This window comes from Uranotaenia lowii, chromosome 3 (assembly GCF_029784155.1).
Source record: "Uranotaenia lowii strain MFRU-FL chromosome 3, ASM2978415v1, whole genome shotgun sequence".
Lineage (NCBI taxonomy): Eukaryota > Metazoa > Arthropoda > Insecta > Diptera > Culicidae > Uranotaenia > Uranotaenia lowii.
Window position 1 is genome coordinate 311,010,013 of NC_073693.1, and position 25,247 is coordinate 311,035,259.

Here is a 25,247-nt window from a genome sequence, read left to right on the forward strand (position 1 = left end):
GACGTATTAAACAACATCCGGACATCCCGGACAGATTTGACTTATCTGAAATCTTCACTGGATTTATGGGCAAATCTGAATACATCCAGAAAATGTGAAATAAACTAAAATCAAAGAATAAAGCGATACTTGTCAGCATTCTCCTGTACGATCTACAGTGACAGACACGCGGATACACCTTAGATGTTTTGCTGAAACCATAAGTTTTTAATGATTGTGTTGCTTTTACAACATTACTTTTCAATATTTTATAAATTATAAAAAAGTCATTTTAAAAATTTTACTAGTCTGTAGTAGATATTCGGTCTATTCGGCCTATTCGGCCGAATACTTAGCTCAACTATTCGGGGAGCCGAATATTCGGCTTAACGGTTTTTTGGCGGTATTCGGCCGACCGAATATTCGGTACATCTCTAATTTCAACTTACTGACCGCCGTTTCAAATAAACGATTTGTAAAAAAAAAAAAAAAAAACTTACTGACCTTATCTATTCATTGACAATCGATTGAAAGCAGATTTGGGGCCGTCCATAAATGATGTCACGCGTTAGGGGGGGGAGAGGGGGTTTCGATTTTTGTGACAATTTGTGACATGGGGGGGAGGGGGGTCAGCTTGAACATGACATCACATATTGTTTAAAAAAAAAACAAAACAATGAAAAATAATTTTATCCTAAATTCAATAAAATTATACTTGCACCGTTCATTTAATGAATGAGCATAAGAAAGTTCACAAAAAAACTTTCACTGCAACACTCAGGAAAGCCCGCCCCACTAAAATTGTGGCAAAACGTGAACAGGAATGCTTGGCTATTCTAACCTGTGGAGAAGTTTTGGATTGCGAATTGATTGAAGAAGAGGGACTAGATTTGAATGGCTTCTCAGACATTGTCGTTAATGCTGCCGCTGCTGCCTCGACTTTCCCGGTCATTGATATGGAAAGTCATCAACATAATCTTTGGATTAATGATTGAAATTTGTTTTAAGCAATCATTGAATGCTCGTTACCAGTAAAAACCATACTTCTCAGTCAACTAAAAATCAAAGTTGTTTCAGCCTCAGTAGAGAAATTTTAGACAATAGGTGGTATGAATAAGAAAATACCAATTGCTTTGATAGCTTTTACTTAGCTCGAATTTTAGAATGGCAAAATTTGAAAGCATTTGCTCAACTAGATACGAAAAAGCAGAGTAGAACATTTACTTTCAATCAGCTCCGGATTAAAAATATGCATGCCATTCGAAGTATTTGACTCACATAACTGCTCGAAAACAGCTGAAGTAGCTAGTGCTTTATTCATATCAGCCAATGTTTAAAAAATTGACGCAATTAAACACATTTTGGCACTGGATTTTTAAAATACTTAACACAGAATTTTTGACTATTCAAAGGTAGGTTGAAACTCTATTGTGTGTTGTGAGCCTACTTGATTGACTAATTCTACTGAATCAAAGCAATCGAAAGATTTACTTTAATTCAACCACGGTATAAGAATAGTTCGAATACCGGCATTTCGAAGCAACTTACTAACTTCTTGAGTGAGCGTTTTCGATTGATCAATCAAAATCGATCACTCAAAAAGGTAGTAAGTGAAGAGACGAACCAGCCCGAGGCTGAAAGTCTCTATAATAAAGAAAAAAAAAGGTAGTAAGTTGCTATCGAAATACCGGTTTCTGAACTATTCTTATACCGTGGTTGAATTGAAGGAAATCTTTCGATTGCTTTGATTCAGTAGGTTGTAACTTTTTTGTGAATCTGCATTTTCTCAGATTATTGTCACATCAAAATTGAACTTTGCACTGGATTTGGATTAGAGCGGAATAGCAAAAAACATACACAAAAAAGGCAATTTTACAACGGTCCTATGTAGCGATGTAATTACAGTGGCGATGCGATGCTAGACAAAAACATGATAGCAGCATCCTCAAAATCTTGAATCAGTAACTTCAGGACCCAACAAATACTTGATCGATTTCCACGATATTGACGATCGCGAATTTAAAATTTTATGTTGTTAAATTGAGTTATGAATTTTTCGTCAGTACTCGTAACATTAAAAGCTTCATTCATACTTAATTTTTGTTGATTTCAGCCATATACACCGCAAACGACGCAGTGAACAGCTCCAATCAAACACATCGCCATATGATGGCTGCCAATCCGGAATCCTTACGTAATGACGAAACTGATAACACGATCTCCCGCCCACTCTCGTCGTTAGTTTTGTGTTTTTGATTGTTTGCCTAAAACCTCAACCCTTTCTGGGTGCCAAATTTAGCCCAGATTGGTGTTTGTTATTGATTAACGCTAGTTGTTTCGTTCGTTATCTTGCTTCCCGAGCTTTTCCTATTAGATGAGTGCAGACATGACTCGTCACCAAAATGTTTGAGAAAACTAATAGGTGACAGATGGTGACTTGAACTTGCTGAAATCAACAGTAAGAAATTATTTGTGGTATCTTGAAACATTTTTGCTCTTGATTCTAATGTTTGAAGCTCATCCATCAATGATGGACCATCATAAAGTTTTATGGTTGTAAAATGAAAAACTATACCTCTAAAAATATTAAGCAAACTTATTTAAGTTCTGCACTGTGTTAGAAATATAACTCGAGGTAGTCCCAGAGTGTAGCTATCTTTATGCGTTACTCTCTGGAGCCACTTCGAATTTCATGTTGTTTGCCAAATATTAATAGTAGCTTCATATGTTCCAGTCATGACGAAACGTTGTTTGTCCAGGACAGTGCAACATGTTCTACTGTTATCCTAAGTCAATGACTGTATGGTGGAGCTAAGAGATAAAATTAACCTTTCTACATAATGAGGATTTACATCATTAGAAAAGTCCTAAATAGATAGATAACTCCATATGATGACCGGTCAAATTTGTTATTCACAAAGAATGTATCGTTTTGTGTGAAGCACAGCTTTAATTTTATTGGTGCTTTACTTTGATGTATGTGTATTTAGGTATACTTATTCCGAAAGGCAGGAGTCACCAATGAAAGTGGAGCACTGTTAGAAATTTGACCTCCAATGAACCGAGCATACCGAAAACTAATTCATCGTCAAGTAAGAAATGACTTTCATGTTTCGATTACGTATTTTACACTTTCTTATTTAGGGCTTTCTAAAATTATACACGAATCTAGCTTCGATAAAGTTGTAACCAATCCTAAAGAAGCAATACGAAGAGATAAAAATTGGGCTAATGAAAGTTGCGCCTCGCCCTCTTACACACTTGATATTATTTGCTCAACCCTTATCAGTGAAATTGCAACATAATCACTTTAATTAAGAGCTGAAAGCTGCCATCGCACTATTGGTTTATCCTCACTAATCACCACACACTTCCGCACACGGATCCAACTTTCATTCAGATTAATTTGGAGAGTGGGAAAACTTACGTAGCTACACTAATTCCAGCTCGGATAAATTCGATTGTGTTTTGTTTTATTTTTTCACCTCTTCTCCTACAAGGACTTATATTCACAAAAATCCCACAACCACAACCGGTTGGGTTCACGTGCAATTCACTAGTGACACTATTATTGAGGGAGGCCGTGAAAATTATGGATGTCAAAAGGTGACCCGACTCGTGTGCGCATGGCCGGGGAAAATGCTTGAATTTCCCTTTTCCGTGTAACAACAGCTGTGGTTCACAACATGGTTCATTTGGTATTTTCATTACTGCGCGTTCATCACCGAATTGGCGGCATTCTACATACTTTAAAACAAAAATTAAATATGGACTCTTTTTGGGAAAATTTTAACATTTCAACTTTTTACATTGTCTGTAAGAGTAATTCCTGCAACTGAGGTACAAAGTTTTCTTTATTCGGTCAGTTGTTTGGCGAGTATTTTTTATTTTATATCAAACTTTCCCTGCTACATTCAGAGCATCCCTAATTCTAAAATAGTCGAGTTTTAAATCTTGATGTACTGAAATCTTTCTTAACACTTTTTTCAATTCTTAGGATACATATACATATGTCCTATCTTTCATCCTACATGAACCAAATCTAAGAAAATATACTTTCCTTTCGTGAAAATGTCCGGAAAATCGATTAGACATAGTTTAAGACGCCGCATGAGCTTACGAACAGAGATTTAGTGCCTTTTTGACCCCTAATTCCCTTATATTTTTTAAACAATCCAAAAAAAAAACAAAATTTTGAACATACCTCTCTTGTGTGTTTTTTTTTTCTTCGAGAAATCAAATTAAGGTTTTTGAGCTACCGCACGCATTGGAAAATGGAGTTACGACCGTTTTACCCTTAATTTCCGAACATTTTTAATGTAGTTACGAAACAGCATTTTCGGACTTGAAAATTTTGAACCAAATGAGGCTTATCTTATGTGGTTTTTCCAAAGGAATCGAATGAAGGCTGTTTAAGCCACCGCACGCATCATTAAATGGAGTTACGGCTGTTTTACCCTCAATTTTTCAATTGAGTGTGAAAAAAAATTTAGGAATTGAAAGTTTTGAATGAAATGAGACTTATCTTATGTGTTTTTTCCGAGGAATCGAATTTGTTTATTTGTTTATTTGTATAAAAAATCAACGGATCACATGTTGATCCAAATGATAACTTAATCCTAAATAACTCATCAAAATTAAAATCCACACGACACAGTTCTGGACACGTCTAATATTTTCCTTCGGAACACATTTCTCGAAACGTCAAAGTCGAAATGCACAGAAAAACGATTAAAATTAAGTTTAAAAGATTCCGACAAAAGCGCTGTTGTTCAGACTAATGGGAACGTAGAGCTGCAAATGCTGATTTCTTAATCCTCGGGGTCGTACACTGAGAGGGACAGCCTCCAGCAGCGTTGGAGAGTCTATTCTCGATGTCAGCAGGTCAGCTACAACCAGAGCTCGAGTAGCGTTCCTACGAACTTGAAGCGTATCCAAGTCTATGAGGCGGCAACGATTTTCGTAGCTTGGCAGACGAAACGGATCGTGCCAATTCAAGTGACGTAGGGCATAGCGCAGGAAGCGCCGCTGGATAGCCTCGATTCGTTCAACTCCGTTTTGATAGACGGGGCACCAGACAGTTGATGCGTACTCGAGAATGGAACGAACTATGCTGCAATAAAGACTTTTAAGGCAGTACACGTCTTTGAAGTCTTTGGCCATGCGAAACAGGAATCCATGGTTTCTTGAAGCTTTGTCAACATCATAACTAGTTCGTGTGAATCTTCAACTCCAGCCGTTGATCGAGGATAACTCCTAGATCGTTGATGTGTTCTACTCGGGTGATGGTTTCGCTTCCAAGGATGTACTCCGCACGAAGAGTGTGCCGCTTACGGGAAAATGATATAACCGAGCATATGCTGCGGTTCAACGGCAGGCAGTTAATGTCGCACCAGTGAGCAAATACGGAAAATTGCTGCTGTAAAAAATCGATGTCGTCTTGGTTGTTTATGGCGTGAAAAAGTTTCAGGTCATCAGCATAAGCAAGTTTTGTGCCTTCAAGGAGCCAGAGTGCGTCATTGAAGTAGATTACGAAAATTATCTGCCCTAAATGGCTTCCTTGGGGTACTCCTGAGGGGGCAGGGAATTGCCTGGAAAAGGATTCACCAGTTCGAACGGATAGTTTCCGTCCCGTTAGATAACTCCGGAACCAATCCAGTAGAGATCCACAGAATCCTAAGCGTCCGAGCTTTGCGATTGCAATATCATGGTTCACCTTGTCGAACGCAGCTGAGAGATCAGTGTAAATGGCGTCAGTTTGGATCTTCCTGGCAAAGCTGTCTTGAGCGAAAGATGTGAAGCTCAGTAAGTTGGTAGTTGTGGATCGTTTAGGCATGAATCCATGCTGGTCGTTGGAAATGTGAGGCTTGCAAAACAAGAAAACAGGATCCATAACGACCAGTTCAAAGAGTTTGGATATCGTGCATAGAGCTGATATTCCACGGTAGTTGCTAACAAATTGCTAACATCTCTCTTGTCCCCTTTTTATGGACAGGAAACATATGAGCTTCCTTCCACAGTGAGGGAAAAATTGCGTTGTTCAGCGATGATTGAAAAATATATTTGATGGGAGTCAGCAAAAGTGGCATAAAACGCTTCAAAAAAGTTGCTGGTATACCATCCGGGCCCGTAGAGGTAGAATTTTTCAACTTTGCTGTCGCTTTCAAGATGGCTGCATGAACCTAGAGGTAAAATATTCCGGACAGCCCTGGCTAGTTGCTCAGAAGAAATGCCCTCGGTGGTGAAAACGCTTGAGAATTTCCCGGCGAAGAGCTCACAAATTTCGGGGTCGGAAGCAGCTGTGTTGTTGTCTAGAAACATGTGGGACGGGAGCCCTGTTTCTTTCCGCGGATTTTTTATGTGCTTCCTAAATTTTTTCGGACTGGTCATGAAGTTTCGCTGGAGCCGATTAAGATAATTCTGGTAGCAGCGCTTACTGGTCTTTTTATAAGTCGAGTTCAGTTTGCGGTATTCGTTCTGAGCGTAGAGCGACTTGTGCGAATGAAGGCTATTTGAGCCACCGTGTAGGCATCGGAAAATGGAGTTATGGAGATTGCCATGAAATATGGAATACTCGGATAAGCAGGGTTGTATACTGTTTACCGGAATTCCATTTACCGGAAGTACCATTTACCGGAATACCATTTCCCGGACTGTACTATTTACCGGAATTCCATTTACCGGACTATACCGTTTACCGGAAAACCATTTACCGGAACTACCATTTACCGGAATTTCTTTGATAGGTTAAATTTGGGTTGTACCCCATTTCCCTAAAATTTTCGCCAGAATTTACCATTTTTCAAAAAAACTCAGAGTATTGAATATTTTTATACAAACTGGAATCCGAAAAAAAACTTGATTCCAATAAAGGGGTTTAATAATATTATTCTTTGCGGCAAAGCCGCAACCAACGAGGATGAAGGGGCTGAGGCGGCACAAAGCCGCTGATGCTCCCAAATCCTAGGTGGCCGCCGACCCGCCGTCGGAAGCGGCCCTGTCCTTTAGCCCCGTCCGCCACGCGACAGCGCGAAGGGCAATATGTCTTTCAAGTTCGAACGCGCAGCGTGAGGAGTCGGATACTAAAAACAAAAACGATTTTTAAAAGCCACACTGGTTTATAAACAGTGGTTATCATGAAATCATTTACAGTACCCAAATCTTCACCAAAAATCATTGTGGGCAAAAGTTCACGGGTGAACGGGATACAATAATAGATTTGTCTTTAAAAACTCTTATTTCGGTAAATGGCATTCCGGTAAATAGTACATTCCTGTTAATGTCAGTCCGGTAAATGCACAATTAGAAAAATCCACGTGACATTACATGCAATGGCATGGGTACAAAGGAATCGGGTATTTACATGCATCAGTACTGCTTGTTTCATGTAAACTTCCCATCGCAATCTACTGCGTTGTTTAATGTAGGTTTACGTTTCCCGTTTCATCCTTAGGTATATATGGCTATTTATCCAATAAGAAAAAGATCAAGCGATCAAGGTTGCGATACTGAGATTTACATGAAATTGCACGTTAATTTCATCGCAAATGTCAAGATGCTATACTCTTGTTCATATTTTCTGTGACGAGGCTGCGAAAAAGTGCAATGTAAAATTACATTTTTCTTTCTGTGTGGTTCATTCCGGTGAATAGCAGTCCGGTAAACGGTCCATTCCGTTTACCGGTTGACAGTTAAGCAGAGAATTGCGTACAACAGTTTGATTTTCATACACAAAATGAAGAAAGGAAGAAAGAAATGTCTAGTGGATCAGATGGATCCGCCTTTAGATGCCTTTTAAAAGAAGTCATAAAATTTTCCGTGGATTCTGAGCGCATCTAGTTCAACACAACATAGCGTTTATTGAAATTTGTTCCAAAATTATCCATGTTTCTTAAGTAAGATCATTTAGTTTCAACTTCAATACAGGAGAAAAATGCATCAATAAGAGTCGCGCACGGCGGGAAAAGTCTGGATCTGAGGGGCCTCAAATGTTTTTTTTTTTTATAAACTTTAGGTTTAAATCAGAATTTGGAAAATCAGAACTCAAAGCGGCTGAGCAAATTTAAACATGTCTTATGTGTTTCAAGATGGTTGGTAAACGGAACTGAGGTTAAAGCTACGGTAAGATTTGAGTGGTATAAGGTAAAGGTAAAGGTAAGATAAGGTAAAAGGTAAGATTGCTTTATTGAATTTCTATTTGTATCATTTTATATAAATATAAAGGAACAACCAATCACTTGCCAACTGGGCCGGTATCTAAACGTATGCGTAATACCTGTCGTAGATTAATAACATTAAAAATGTTATTAATTTTATAACGGTTACGTAAGTGATTGAATTGTTCATCCAAATAACACATACATTTATACATATTACATTCATTCCAAAACAGTTCACACGAAGCCATGGTGTCGGGTATGTGGTTAGTTGCATTGTAGATTTGCCGAACCTATAATCTAGAGAATGCAATTAAGCGCATACGTTGGCGAAACTGCGGTGAATCCGTGCACCCATGGTGGATTATCTACATACATACATACATACAAAATGAAGAAAGAAATGTTACCATCTTTTTATTGGACGGTCTACAGTGTGGTATCGATATACACAGATATAATACAAGAAGAGCTCAAGATTTTAGATCATCAAACACGAAAAAAGAGATGACCAAACGTTCTGTTTTCTACAACGGACTGAAGATGTATAATAACCTGCCGCTCAGGGGCGGTCCTAGAGTCGGCTCTTGGGGGGGGTGATTTTCTAATTTTCAAAAATCAGTCACATTAATTTATGTTGAAAAAAGCAATCATTTGTGTTAGCGAAAGGAGAAGGGAGGGGTTGCGGGGGGGGGGGTATAGGTGGGTGGTTATTCCTTTATAAAACAACCAGTGAATTTATAAAAACCACTGCGAAAAAAAAAATTTTTTTTTTTTTATTTGTAGGTATATCTGGGATTTTAGAATTGTCACTTTAAGAGCTCTTTAATTTCTCGTTATAAATGTAATTTTATCAATGAAAATCATGCACACGTTGTTGAGAGATGAATACGTAGAAAAAAAATTCAAGTTAACTTCATTTTTTTCCCGAGCTTCTAAATATTAGAGCTCTGGTTAATTATAATTAATCGGAAGTATTTTACTATTTTACAGCCCGATAAACAAATTAACCAACATAACTAACGGGCATAAAATTATTCATTGGGGTATTTTACTGAATCGTGATTTGGAAATTTAGTATTATAATTTTCAAATTTGAAAACACAATTTATAAAATCAACATTTTAAATATAAATTAAGTAGAAAAAACCAATTATCAAAATCAGTTTCTCAATTCTGGAACCGAGTTTTATTTGATTTGCTTTCGAATTTAAAGTTTTCATTCAAAATTTTCAATTTTAATTATATTATAACAAATAAATTACAAAGAAAACTGATTAACCTTTGTTCACCTTCACATAATTACCCATTATTTAAATAATTTTGAATTATTAAGAAAATTATGAAATGCAGGGTTAATTCCGAATGTTAATACTCTTCTTTAGTGAACAGTCTCTATCATTTGCAATTGAAATAGCCAAGCTTTCAGATTAAGAATATTAGAGTTGTACCGAATAGTGGTATTCGGCGAACGGCCGAATAACGAATATTGACCTTTTCAACTATTCGGTCAAACGAATATTCGGCCGAATATTCGGTCGAATATTCAGTTGAGTTTTCCATAGAAATACTTCTATGTCTACTGCTATTTCTATTAGAAATCTTATATTTCTGTCATCTTAATGTCCCTCATGTTTTTGAGTCGATTATTTCCAACCAGATGTTCCAGATCATTTTTAAGTAGAGATCTATTTCATTTAAAAAAAAACCACCATTAGCTAAAAAGACATCAGATTACTTATATGTTCTAGGACGTTAATTACAAAAGAGATTGGATTCCAGTGAAATCTTGGACAAACATGTCAAAACAGGTGTTAAGCTATTTGAAATAGCATTTTTTTATATCGAAAAAGATGAATGTCTATTTTTTGCTAGATGACATCATAAGAGTTGACAAAAGAACAATGATCTCTGACTTCAAGCATACAATACTTTCTACGACACTTATCTACACTACCGACCTTGAACGATTTTTTGAAAAACTTGTAAAAAAATAGGGAAAACTGAACAGAAACTACTCATTAATCTGAAATTTACAAGAGGAAAAGGAAATAAAATTACTTCAAATTAAAAGTTTTCATCGAATTACAACACCAGTGTTCAAATCGAATCAAACGGATAAATTTATTCTAAATAACCGTTTCAAAACAGAAAATTGGATGTAACAAAAAATTTGAATTAATCCGAGTAAAATGCGGAAAGTTTAAAAAAATATGTGGCCATCCCGGTCATATTTAACTTATCTCGAATTATTTATTTGGTTTATGGGCAAGTCTGGATAATCAAGTAAATTTGGAATAAACGTTAATCAAAGTATAAAGCTATCTACAGTGAAAAATACACGGATACATTTAAATTGAATGGCTGAATCCATAAGTTTTTGATGATTCTGAAGGTTTTCAACATATCTTTTGGATATTTTATAAATTATCCAACATTAGTTGAAAAATTTGAGAAGTCTGTTTTTGTATAAATTTGAAAAAAAAAAATAAATATTCGGCCTATTCGGCCGAATACCTAGCTCAACCAAACTTGATTTTTTGTCTGTTTTTCCCTGTTTATTTTCTGGCATTGAGTAATTTTAAAACTTAGCAGTTCAGAGTGAAATCGATCAATGATAGTTGATGAAGTAACTAACATGAACAACCAAACATATGTTAAATATTTTCATTATCCTTTATTCATTCAACGATGCAGGTCAGAGGGAAGAATGCTATAAAGTAACAAATTCCCGGAAAAAAACAATACAGAGTTATCTAAAAGAAATCTTCGTGTTTTACAAAATGGGGAAAGATACTTACTTGTATAATTTTTTTTCTCATGGTAAATTACTCACAGTCTTTATGAAAATTGATCATTAACTTTTTACCTTTTTTTTCTAATTTTTTTTTAATATTTTACACTTTTGCTAAAAAGTACACGAATTTCTCCAATGAGCCTTGTATTTTCAAAATTTATACCGATACATGTGATACAGTTCAAACAGAATTAAATAAAATCAGATCTAAAATTTAAATGTTTGTTTTTGAATTTCATAATATAGGTTATTAATTTTAAGTTAATAATTCATATTTGAATGATGGATTAATTGAAGGTGAAAAATTCTCGCAAAAGAGAATCTTTACTGTCATTCAGAAGCTGATTTTTTATTTTGCAATTGAAGGCGATAAATGTATGATGAAAGCAGAACAAATATTTCAGTGTTATAACCATTTTCACCCCCCTATATGACTTTTCCCAATTTTTCATTTCATTAAAATTTAAAACAAAATCAAGAATTCAGAAGCTCTGAACTTGAAGCAAATACTAAAATTTGTTGCGATTTGCTCGTGTTAATTGGGGCATATGAGGGAAATTAGTGACAATTTAAAAAAAAGTTGTCCCTACATTTTATTAATAGCAAATTCCATATCAACACTCAACAACACAATTTTGTTGAGTAGCTTATCAACAAAAGTTATTTGGTATAATTCAGTCCAGGGAATCCTAAGTTGCAGCTGCTTGAGTCTGGTTGACCAACTTTTTTCAATATTGAACCTTTTGAGTGATAAATAAACTTTTTTGTTGAATAAACACCCCCACGGAGTGGAAAATTTTTAAAATTGGAAAGCACATCTACTAAGAAAAGTTCCAACTTTTTATAGAAATTCGAGCTTTTGCGGGTATTTTGTAACGGATTTTTGCCGCTTGGGGGGGGTGATCACCCCGATCACCCCCCCATAGGACCGCACCTGCTGCCGCTGAACATCAAAGCCAGTTCGAACTTAAATGACTTTAAGAAACTGACAATACAATACGTTAAACAGTCAATCTGAAACAATGACCAATCCTAAAAAGGATCATATGGATGTGATGAAGATCTGAAGAAGTATCAGATAAAAAAAATGTACGGTGATGGACATACGCGGGAGTAAGACAAACAAGTCGTACAGAAATTGATCAAATAATGTAAACATAATTATTCAGAGAATAAATTTATAGTCCCTCCCACTCCTAAAGAAGCGTATGGGATGGTGGAAGGACCCAAATGGGCCTGTGGAATCATCACAAAAAAAAGTTATGACCATTTTATTTCCCCTACATTTTTCAAATATTTATGGCATAACTCCATTTTACGAAGCGTGCAGGCTTCATTCGATTCTTCGGGAAAAAAACACACCAGATAGTACCCATTTTTCCGAAACTGTCCTGAACGAACAAGTTTTTTTTGAATTAATGTTGGGAAATTTAGGGTACAACAACCAGTTTGCTATGCGTTATTATTTTATTTACATAGTATACCGTCTCACGACATAACTTGACGAACATAATTCCTATAATTCACTCGGTCCATGGCAACCGTTCTCCAATTCCTCGGGCACCCCACGTTTGCCCGATCACGCTCCACTTGGTCTAACCACCTCGCTTGTTGCGCCCCCGCTCTTCTTGTTCCTACCGGCATTCTCGCAACATGTCCCGCCCAGCGTATCCGGCCTATGCTTGCTATGCGTGCGGTGGCTTAACCCTCATCCGCATTAGATTTCATTACCCTAATCAGCACTTGTGGTGTCAATTTGACACCACAAGCTCAAATCGTTATAACTTTTGGCGTGTTAAACCGATTTGAACAAAACTTACATCAAAAGAAACCTTGTAATGTCAGTAAAATATGTTTAGAACATTATATAAAGCTAAAGTTACAAGTTTTCTCGTTATTCAGCATGAAAGAAAAAAAAATCCGAAAAAACATGCCTCACGAAAACTGCTGTAGTTCATATGTTACACGTCCAAAAAAATATGAACCTTATGCATATGAAAGCTGAAGTTAATGCCTACATTATGAATACAAGAAATATTTTTTAAAATTTTTTTTAATGAAATGGTCACAAAAAGTTCAAAAAAGTGGTCTAAAAAACCTACTTTTCATTCGATTGCTAGTAAAAACTGTTTGAGCGATGGTAGAGTTTTGAAAAAAATATGACTACAAAATGTATTAAAATTCCAACATTTTGCTGTCTATAGATTTTTTATGCAACAAAAATTGAATTTACTGGAATTTTTCAAAGTTCACTACTTTGCGCGATTTTTTTACAAATTGAAATTTCATCTGTTTTTGTGGTCCACTCTCAGGTTGTACCCGGATTATCAGTGCTTTTACTTTGTTTGGACTAATCAAGAGTATATTCATTGGAAAGCAAATTTAATCTACATTCTAGTGAGGTGCTACAATTTACGCTGTGAGATTTCACAAAAATATGAAAAATATAAACGTAAAATCATTCCTGAATTTCTAGAACTACAAGCAGCGGTCCAGCAAAACGTGTTTGTTTGCTCTCCGAGTAGGTACGGTGGGTGGTGACTTGGTCAGAGAGCGAAGCCGACAGACGAAATAATGATGCGTGTCGTGACGAGCAAACGTGAACTACTATCAATAGAAAATTTCCAACCAAGAAACGTACGACACGCATCATTATTTCGTCTGTCGGCTTCGCTCTCTGACCAAGTCACCACCCACCGTACCTACTCGGAGAGCAAACAAACACGTTTTGCTGGACCGCTGCTTGTAGTTCTAGAAATTCAGGAATGATTTTACGTTTATATTTTTCATATTTTTGTGAAATCTCACAGCGTAAATTGTAGCACCTCACTAGAATGTAGATTAAATTTGCTTTCCAATGAATATACTCTTGATTAGTCCAAACAAAGTAAAAGCACTGATAATCCGGGTACAACCTGAGAGTGGACCACAAAAACAGATGAAATTTCAATTTGTAAAAAAATCGCGCAAAGTAGTGAACTTTGAAAAATTCCAGTAAATTCAATTTTTGTTGCATAAAAAATCTAAAGACAGCAAAATGTTGGAATTTTAATACATTTTGTAGTCATATTTTAGTCAAAACTCTACCATCGCTCAGACAGTTTTTACTAGCAATCGAATGAAAAGTAGGTTTTTTAGACCACTTTTTTGAACTTTTTGTGACCATTTCATTAAAAAAATTTTTAAAAAATATTTCTTGTATTCATGATGTAGGCATTAACTTCAGCTTTCATATGCATAAGGTTCATATTTTTTTGGACGTGTAACATATGAACTACAGCAGTTTTCGTGAGGCATGTTTTTTCGGATTTTTTTTCTTTCATGCTGAATAACGAGAAAGCTTGTAACTTTAGCTTTATATAATGTTCTAAGCATATTTTACTGACATTACAAGGTTTCTATTGATATAAGTTTTATATGAAGTTCATAATAATTCAAACGACTTAAATAGATTTTACTTTTATGGTGTCAAAATGACACCAAAAGTCGGAAAAGGGAGTTTTTTTGTCCAGGCTTCTAGGGTTCGTCCATAAAAAAAGTAAAGATGCAATATTGAAGAACTTTTGAATTCATTTAGGGTCCCCGAAAAAAATTTTGTATTTTGAAGCTTCTGAAAAAAGTTACAAGCCTTCAAACTTGCAATGGTGTCAAAATGACACCCTAATGCGGATGAGGGTTAAATAGCCTGCGTTTGATTCCTCGAAAAAATAACACACACAAGACAAGTCTCATTTGGTTTAAAATTTTGAATTAAAAGAATTTTTTTGCTAAAACAGTGCATGAACTTTAACTTACTTTTTACGAATTCTATATATTTCTAAAACTACAGATCTTATTCTATTAACTTTTTTTCAATCTGTTACTTATTTATAGTTTAAGCAAGAAATGTAAATAGTGCAAAAACAAATCCATTCTCGGTTCCTTAATTCCTAGTAAGTTTGAGTAGTTGAGTCGTTTCAAAAAACTGAAATAAATTTTTTTCGCACTACATGTTTTGTTATTCATTTTTAACTTCTTGTACATTAACAGTTTTTCATATTTAAAAGTAACTTTTGGAAAAACGTCTTAAAATTTTAAGGTGATAAGTTTTATTTGTATAACGAAACTTTCAGTAACAAAATAGGGAACTTATTTTCATCGATGATTGAAATCTTTGAATTTGCTGAAGAATCTGGGAAATTTGGATTCTTTGATTTGGGCAAAAATAAGTTTTCTTTACTCTCCAAAGCTGATCGCAAAATATCCGCTTCGGGGAAACTTTATTCCGATCGGTTTTGTTGATATGAAGTTCATTGTTTAGGCAGTTTACATATTCTAGTTTTTGGATATTTGAAAAGAAAGTCGATATGTAAAAGCAGGTTATCAGAAAATGGTTACGAAAGAAAAAAAAAGTAAAAAAAAATTTTTTTTTTAAACTGTATAACTTCTGACAACTTTGTTTTTTTGTTGGGTACCTATCACTGCGATCAGTTAGTTGATCTATTGTAATATGTCCCCTGTTTAATATATGCTAAGTCAAGGAAGATCACGTCTATATATTTAGATAGTGATCTATCTTAATTGAAGTCAATGCTTTGCGCAGGCAGCTCTCAACACCCTGATACCAATACTTTCCACCATTCGCCATACTGATTATGCTCAGTTTTCTGGGCGTCCTCAAAATGGTGCGGGCATCGCTCCGAAGATTTAGATGTAAGTCAGAGTTCAGAATTCCTACAAGAGAGTTCAAAGCAGCGTGGGTTATATTGAATTCGGTAGACCAGTTTCGAATTCTATCAACTAGTCTTGTGATGCCAGCTAAATAAATAAGACTGTAATTTAGGCATAGGTGTATAACACGGTATCTTACGGTTTTCGGAGGCTTCCTGATCCCTATCGGAAATTTTCTGTGAATTTTTATTTGCATCGACAGGTACGATATTGGATACAGCATCGGCCTGGATTTCGGGTAGAAATGTTTCGACGCAGCGCTCAATGTGAACAATCTCGGGAGAACTTTTATTACCAGCAGATACCTTAGTACTTTTGTATTGCTGAACTAATCAACTATAGGTACCACTCTTCCGACATTTTTTTTTCTTTTTAAAATACAATACCTCATTTTAGCAATCTTGTTTGATAAAAAAATGTACTTTCAGCTAAGATCTAACACCTGGTTGTTATGATAATTAGGGTTGCCATCCGTCCCGCAAAAGCGGGACATGTCCCGCTTTTTTGTTGAATGTCCCGCCGTCTTTTTCCTCAAAATGTCCCGCTTTTTTCATGGACAACTTTTACAAAATTCACAGACTCACACTGTAAAAAATCAATCTTTATTGTCTTTATTTCAAATATGTGTTTTTTTAAATAAGCAACACAATACAAAAAAAATTGAATATCAATTTTTCAGAGTTAACATAATACATTACTAAAAGTCCTAAGGTTACAATAAGATTCTGATTCAGTTAAGCGTTCTTGGAGCAAGTTCAACCAATGAAATATAAATAACTTTAGTATAAATAAAATATTGTTTAAGTTGCTTCTAAATTATATTAATCGGATTATAAGTCTTAATTTTTCGAAAGAATCTAAGTTAAATTGCTTTTTATATACCATCTTTTTCGACTCCTTTATTCAAAGTATACATTGAAGGAAATTTGCTTGAGGTTTCAAATTTTTGAAGCAAATTTAAAATATAATTGTTATTGCTCAAAGGATTTTTACGCGATATTAAATCCGCCGTTTACATCTAGGAATCGAATATTTCTTTCAAATAACGTGTTTATCAAAGTTGACGAGATCTTAGAATAATCCAAAATTTCACAGAATTTAGAGCAAATTTCCATCACAGAATCTGTGTCACGGAATACCAAATTTCAAAATTATTCACAGATTACACAAAATTTTAAAATTGCATACGTTTTTTTAAATATATTTTTTTACGTAATTATAAATTTTGGATTTTGATGGTAAGATTAGTAATGTTCATTGATTTTTCTCAAGTAAAATGTAAAAAAGAAGCAATTTGCCATGACTTTTGAATGAAACTATTGAAAAAAGCATCACAGAAAATCATCAGAGAATTTATGGATAAAATCACAGAAAATCAAATTTTTTATTCGTCAGAACACAGATTTTTTTCGGCAACTTTGGTGGTAATTTGCGAGAAACGTGAAGAATGACCTTGTTTATGGCAAAAATCGTGTGAATAGAAGTCATGTAAGAAAACCTGAGCAAAATCAATCCACGTTAATAAAAAACCTTTGTGGACTTTCTATAAATAACCTTGGCTGATGGTAGATGTAGAAGGATGGCAATACAATTAAGCTTTTTAAAGAGTATCTTAAATGTCCCGCTTTTTTCTGCTGTGTCCCGCTTTTTTGTCGTGAAATGTCCCGCTTTTTTTCTGAAAGTATTTGGCATGCCTATGATAATATAAATCGTATTTCAGAATAATGTTTAAACAAATGCGTTTTGTTTTAATCAACATGATTTTTTTTCTATTCATAAATTTCATGATGAAAATAACGTCACAAATTTCTGGATAAAATCACAGAAAACAGTTTTTTTGGAAAAAAAAATTATATTTGCCAAAACATTGGCATATTATATTTTTATATTTTTTTCGGAAAACATTGGTTTTCAGATTAATCTTTTAAAAATTCAACCACTGTTTAGTTAAATTGGGCAAAAACCAGGGGACTGCAAGAAAGATAAAGGATACGCCAAAGATCACGCAAATTGTGGAGAAAATTATTGCAATTGGGTAACCAATGATTTAAATTGTGTTTACAGTACAAATTCTATGGTTTTCAAATAAATGTGGCTCCAGAGAGCAAACCGATATCGGCAATCGGAAAAGTACAAAACCCCACCCGAAATTGAGACATTTCGGTACCTGCCGGATTGCAGCAAGTGTATTTTTTTTATAAATTTAAACTTGTTTGAATTGTGATCGCTCTAATTCAGCAGAAAAACGAACGTGTAAGAAATTAAGCCAAATTTAGAGAAAAAGGTGCAACGTTATCTTTGTGCTCGAATTCGTCTACATACCTACTTTAAGTGTAATTTTGTACATCAAAATCGTGTAGTAGCTTTTTACATCTAAACAATGTAATATTAGATACCTTTAGAGACTCAAGTTAAGTGCACGTCGTTTGATGTGCTTCGCATGGCGCCAAATATTGATAGCGTTGCTATTCTCCGAAGCTTCGCTAGTTTCTTCCGAACCGTAGCTCGCACAATTTTAGTCCACCATACTAAAGATTTTGGGTCTTATTATAAAAGCTTTAAATATTCAATAGAAAATTGTCGGCCTGAGTAGGCCCCATTTGTTTTCCTATTTCTTTGAGGCCATAGGGCATAGAGCTGTTGTAGCCTTCGCTATTACATGCTCTATCGGGGGTTCCATGATAGCAAAAAAAACCACCTCCTGCTTCTCTCACGCATACCCCCCTTTTATTTTGAACTAATCTCAGAAAAATTTTGCAATTGCATATATTTGGAAACAGACAACCAAAATGTTTGAATACAAATCATTATGTTTAAATTTGTTATTTGAATCCGAAGCTCTCCAACTCCAAATTCAAATTAATAATGATAAATTTTGTGAAGGAATTCCAATTGAAATATTTTCTTTTTTCTTTAGGGACGGAAAGAATATAAACCTTAAAAATCGAAATTGAAAAAATGAGAAATAGATATTAAGAATTTGAACTTTAATAAAGATCTACAGTTCAGATTCCATAGAAATTTATAAAATAAACTATATCTGAAAAACATGCCAAAAAAAGACCGCATGCAGCCTGCGAGTCGCTGGTTACTCCTCTCCGGCTGAGACAGTTATAATTGTTTTTTTTTTTTTTGTAATTTCGTAAATATTATAAACTCTTTTTACTACTGTGAGGGATGAGGTTCTTTAAAGAATGCGTCCAAAAACGGTAAAAAAATTAGAAATCGTTGAAAAACTACAGGACATCAATTTGTATAAAATCTCGTATCATAAATGATAAATTTAAAAATCTGAACATTTTTTTTTCTCAAGAGATTTTAAGCTTCAGTGGCTTATTCATCCCGAAAAAATCTGAACATCCACGTTTTTCTTTCATATAAAGGTGATGGCTCCAGAGAGTTTTTTTTTTAAATGATTAATGTTCATCAGGATTATTTGACATCGAATCGATCAAGAATTTGAAAGATTTAGAAAATAAAAGGTAACTACACTTAACGAAGATGAGTTTAAACTGGTGTTTATTGGGAAATAGTCTTGTTCTTACGGTTGCCGCTCTTTAGTGTGGTAGGCCACGACTACACGACCAATCAGAAGCTACTAGAATGTCGCAGCATGCTATCATCACGCTAGGAGTACCTGCTGGTATAAATACCACCCCTTGTGTGAAAGCTCTGTCATTCAGTTGTCACACTTGCTTGAATAAACATATACTCTAGTTAGTCTCTAGTCTTTCATTCTTCTGGGAACACGACAAATTGGCGACGAGAACCTCGAAGGATCCCGATCATGGACATGGATATTAAAAACGCTCTCCTCCGGCTCAACGATATCCTGGCCAACCAGCAGCAGCAGATGGCAGTTCTCCTGCAGAACAACGCAGCTCCCCAGGCTGAGAAGAAGGATCCCTCAATCAACCCTGTGTCCCTCCATCCCAAGCCTCCCGGGAAGAAGACGAAAAAGATGAAGAGCATCAGTTTGGTGAAACATGTTGACATCTCCAAAAAGCGCAAATTTGCTGAGGTAAATTTGAACGGTGTCAATGTGAAGCTCCAACTCGACTGTGCGGCTGACATCACCATAATTTCGACGGAAACCTGGGCTTGCATCGGGAAACCAAAAATCAACCCTACGAACATCGTTGCTGTCAGCGCTTCCGGTGACAAGCTCGACTTGAAAGGAGAGTTTATCACCGAAGTAACCATCCGGAACGTCTCCAAACAAGGGTGCATCTACGTTGCCAACCACTCCGATCTCGACGTACTGGGTATCGACCTCATCGAGTTGTTCAACCTTTGGTCGGTCCCCTTCGACTCGTTGGTGAACTCCATCCAGAAATCCGAAGACGTGGCACAACGACTGAAGGTTAAGTTCCCCGAAGTGTTCCAGAGTTCCCTTGGGCTGTGTACCAAAGCACAGGTTACACTCTACCTCAAGCCGGATTCCCGACCAGTACACTGCCCCAAGCGCCCGGTAGCCTATGCCGCTCTCCCGAAGGTGGATGCTGAACTCCAAAGGCTACAAGAACGCGGCATCATTTCTCCAGTGCAGTTCTCCAATTGGGCTGCCCCCATCGTCGTGGTTCGCAAATCGGACAACGTCTCTGTTCGAATTTGCGGCGATTACTCAACTGGACTCAACGCAGCTCTAGAATCCGACCGGCATCCTCTGCCTCATCCCGACGACATCTTTACTGCCCTGGCTGGGGCACGCATTTTCTCCCAAATCGATCTGTCGGACGCATACCTCCAGGTCGAAGTGGAGGAAGAATCACGCAAACTGTTGACGGTTAACACCCACCGAGGCCTGTTCCAGTACAACCGTCTTGCTCCAGGTATAAAATCGGCACCTGGAGCCTTTCAACGCATAATCGACTGCGTGGTAGCTGGCATCCCAGGTGTAAAAACCTATCTCGACGATATTCTGGTATCCGGACGAACTCAAGAGGAACACGATCGCAATCTGGACGCGACGCTTGGAAGGATTCGTGATTACGGATTTCATCTACGCATCGAAAAATGCCATTTTTCTCTTCCTCAGATTAAATTTCTTGGTCACATCATCGACAAGGAAGGTCTCCGCCCAGATCCAGCCAAGACTCGTGCGATTTCTGAGATGCCGGCCCCCACGAATGTGTCACAGCTTCGATCCTATCTTGGCGCTATAAACTATTATGGACGGTTTGTAGGCCAAATCAAGGAGCTCCGTGCGCCGCTCGACCGGTTACTGAAGAAGGACGCCAGCTGGGAATGGACTCCAGAATGCCAAAGCTCGTTCGACCGCTTTAAATCCATTCTGCAGTCTGACCTTCTTTTGACACACTTCGACCCTCGGAAGGAAATCATCGTAGCTGGTGATGCATCCAAACACGGCGGCCATCTGACGACTGCTCCATACCATCCGCAATCGAACGGCCAAGCGGAAAGGTTTGTGGACAGCTTGAAACGAGGACTCAAGAAGCTCGCAAAAGGGGAAAGCATGGCTACAACACAGCACTTACAAACATTTTTGTCAGTGTACCGTTCCACGCCAGCTCGAAGCGCTCCTGACGGCAAGACCCCTGCTCATCATTTCCTCGGTAGGCAAATCTCCACCCAACTGGACCTTCTGAAGCCAACGCTACCAAGCCCAACACGAATCAACGATGCTCAAAACGCTCAGTTCAATAAACGTCACGGCGCTGTGCAAAGGAAATTCGTCGCTGGAAATCCGGATCTGGCCAAGGTTCATCAAGGGAATTCCGCCAAGTGGATTCCGGGTCTGATCATCGAACCCAAAGGTAACGTAATGTACACCGTTCTCCTGGACAACGGTCGACTCATCCGATCCCACACCAATCAACTGAAGGCCTGGTTCATCGAAACAGCAGCAGCGGTTCCAACACCAAATCTTCCATTGTCGGTGTTGTTGGATGATTTCGTTGTTCCAGTCTCCGAAGCTGACCAAACAGACTCCTTGCGGAATGAAGACGATTTGGATTGTTCCGAGTATGGCTCACCTCTGCAGTCACCTGAAGTTCCACCACCGCGGACAAGACCAACCCGAAATCGCTGTCCGCCCAAGCGATTGAGCTCGTACGATCTTTCTTAAAAAAAGGGAGATGTGGTAGGCCACGACTACACGACCAATCAGAAGCTACTAGAATGTCGCAGCATGCTATCATCACGCTAGGAGTACCTGCTGGTATAAATACCACCCCTTGTGTGAAAGCTCTGTCATTCAGTTGTCACACTTGCTTGAATAAACATATACTTTAGTTTAGTCAACTTGCCTTTTCATTCGTCTGGGAACACGACATTTAGGGAAAATTTGTACCTTTCGGCGTACATGTGTGATGTAGAATAGAAAAAGGGGCGAAAAACTTTCTTTTGCAGCTTTGCTGACCTCTAGTAAAACGATACTGGAATAAAATAATTTCGTTCCGCAGATTCTTTTTAAATGTTATTGTTAAAAAGAAATTTCTCAATGAAATATAAAAACCACAAAAGTTTCCTTTCAACACCTACGAAACATAGATGTTGACATGTTTCGTCCAATCTCTTTATTGTAAATGTTTTCTCTTTTCAATTTTTTGCTTCATCTGATATTGAGATGTAGATGGTAGATCATTGTTTCCAGCAATGGAAGGATTGTGTTTTTTCCATCACCGTTTGTTTTTCAATTTCAACCATTCCGATTGTTTCGGCCTTAACGAGATACCGACTTGCCGAAATCAACAGCTAAGCGAGAGTATTCGGGTAGTTCGGCCTTTCCTGCTTTGCAATTTAGTTTTTTCTTTTTATTTTCAAGTGATTCCTTTCCCGGAGGTGTTCTGCTAAATGCGAGCCTTCCCGTGCCTCTATTGATACTTGAGTAGTTTTTCGCGCTGATTTTGGCAAAAAGCTTATAATAGTGATACACTTGGGGTTTTCTACGTTAAACTGCACCCATCGAGTGAGGACTCTAAAATGGAATTCTTTGATCGTCGCCTTAAACCTGATTCAAGATATTTGTATTACCTATTAATAGTCTAGACCTGTTCAGATATTTCCAAAATATTGATAGTTTAAGGAAAAAAAACTACGCAATCATTCCACAGTTTTTCATTTTCAATTGTTATAAAAATCTGTTTCGGTAACATAAATAAATATAAAAAATAATCGGATGTAATGTGTGAAGTTACCTGGAGCGTGAACTAGTGGATATCGAGGACCGATTCCGCCCAATTGTCTGGATTAGAGAGAGAATTAGATGTGTGAAAAAGCGCACACTCCCCATGCACATTCGTTCATTCGACAAAAAATTTGGTAGAAAAAATTATAAAGAAGTTGTTGTAGTAGTCTAGCAGAGTTGTGAGTTTTGGCTATACACGAATTACTAGTCTAGAATTTCTCCTCCTCGAGGCCGTGCTTGAAGCAGAGCAGGATGGGAACGCTATCGCCGTTGATTTCGCGGTATTCGAGCATGGCAATCATGGCTTCACCATCCATGGACTCGCCGGTGAAGAACTGGAGTTCCTTGAAGCGGCCGAGCAGCTCCTTCATCACCTTGTTGATGTTGTTCTTGAACGTATCGACCTCACTGGGGTTCGTTTCCTCCAGCTTGGTAACCAGTCTGTGGATGGGAATCAAGTCAGTTAGAAAATGGGTACAATTTACTCTTATTTCAAATCACTCACTTCTTCATATAATCCTTCAGGTAGACGGTGAACTGTTTCTTATCACCGAAGCCGGTTTCGCACAGTCGGTGGTTGAGCACGATGTCGACGCCGGACTCGACGGCTTCATCGGTGCCCTCATCGGCTTCCTCGGCGGACGGATTGGCTCCATCGAGCTGGACATCACCGAGCTTCCGGGAGATCAGCTTGCCGGTTACCTCGTACATCACATCGTCGACCAACTTGACCTTGTAGGTGTCCGAGAACATCTCGTCACCTGAAAAGAAGTGAATAGATTAATTTCATGTTTCATCAACTAATAAACTGTTATTCTTATTGAAACATTAAGGCCTGTTATAGCAGCTGTTGAGTTTTCACATTCCTTTTTTTTCAAATATTTTGCGACAGATAATTCATAAAACAAAAGTACCGTTTCATCTTCTTCAATTTACAACTTTTCATCAGGATTGATCACTGATATTACTGATTAGGAAGATAAATTAGATTTCCAAGCTGATCTTTTTGTATAATGTATAAACCATTTGTAAGAAAATATCAATATTTTACGAATGTAGGAAACTCTGATTCAGATTGAATAAAACCTCATTTCGTTGCTGACTAATCTCGACAGAAAAAATCATGTTTTACTGTTTATAGATCAGGTAGTCAGTCAGAAATTCCAACGTTTCACATCGCATTTTAAGCTTTTTCGAGAAATTTCCACCCGGATTTTCCTTTTTCAAATGGGATGAGTCATCGGGTTATTTTTTTTTGTTCTACCAGTGCGGGTGAATTCTGCAGGGGTCACTGGCCTACACTATCCATGCGTCCATATTATTCATCTGAACATGTAAGAATTTCAGATTAAAGTCAGACGCTTGTTTACAATTAGCCACTTTGAAATAAGTTAACATCAAAATTTTGTGATTCAACATTCTCATTTCCACGTATTTTCAAAACTAAATTCCATATTTCACCCGATGCACATCCAGATGCTTTTCATCTACCTGCAAGTTAATTGCACACGTCTTCACCTCTCACAGCAACAATAGGGGAAAAAAATGTAAGCCCGTCTCATCAAATTCACCATCACTGAACACAAAAATTTTCGATCGCAGATTCCGGGCGTCCCCGGGCCCCGATCCGGAAAACTCCAACAGCAGCCAACGCCCCGATTCAACCTCTCGCACTTACCGGTGAAGATATCCTTCCAGATTTTCATTATGGGAAGATGGAGAAAACGGTACGGCTAAAATGATAAAAAACTACGACACGTCCACCTGAGGATCTCGCCGGAAAAAGAATGTGTCAACGGGACGGCGCTGTCAGGTCCCAGGGCTGGCAACTTTACGGCGCGGTAGAAATTTGCGTCGCGACGCGGTAGTTTTTTGTTTTGTTTACCTGGCGAGCTGTCAAAACTGTGAAATAAACAAGCGGGTAAAATCGATCAAGATGAGGCGCGTTGATCGATTTTACACTGTTTGTTGGGAACTTGAATTTGGGTACATCAAAAGAAATTGCATCTAATGGATATTCAAAAAAAATCAAAAATTGTTAGCTTTTTGAAACATGATTTTTGATGGTTTCGTAAATTGTTATCTAAATCCCCATTTAAGTGTATAGTTGCAAAACAATTGAGGAGGAACTCACTTTAACGGCGTGTTCGTAAATCGATTTTTTCTATCGAAGTGATTTTTTTATCGATGCTAGCGTTATAGTAAATTAAACAAACTGTATATGCAAAAGCATTGGAAGGTGATTTGACATCTACCAAAAAAATCGATGCATCACTCAAAAAATCTGTTTACGAACACGACGTATCATCTCGGCAACACTGCTCGAATCGCGCACGTTTGTTTTTTCAAATTCTAGCGTAACATTTCAAAAGGGCGAAACTACCAAATGTAAACAAATCGAGTTAACGGTTATTCCGGATGCACGCGGTTGCACTTTACCTATTAAACGCGGTTT

General features: G+C 37.2%; 1 protein-coding gene across 1 annotated transcript; it reads right to left on the minus strand.

The window, feature by feature from the left end:
* Window positions 1-22,128: 22,128 nt before the first annotated feature.
* LOC129756321 (translationally-controlled tumor protein homolog) lies at window positions 22,129-24,624 on the minus strand. Its single transcript, XM_055753170.1, has 3 exons — window positions 24,471-24,624; window positions 23,298-23,553; window positions 22,129-23,233 (listed from the first exon to the last, which is right to left on the minus strand). The coding sequence occupies exons 1-3, from the start codon at window positions 24,496-24,498 to the stop codon at window positions 23,002-23,004; spliced, it is 516 nt and encodes a 171-aa protein (XP_055609145.1). The 5' UTR covers window positions 24,499-24,624; the 3' UTR covers window positions 22,129-23,001.
* Window positions 24,625-25,247: the final 623 nt, after the last annotated feature.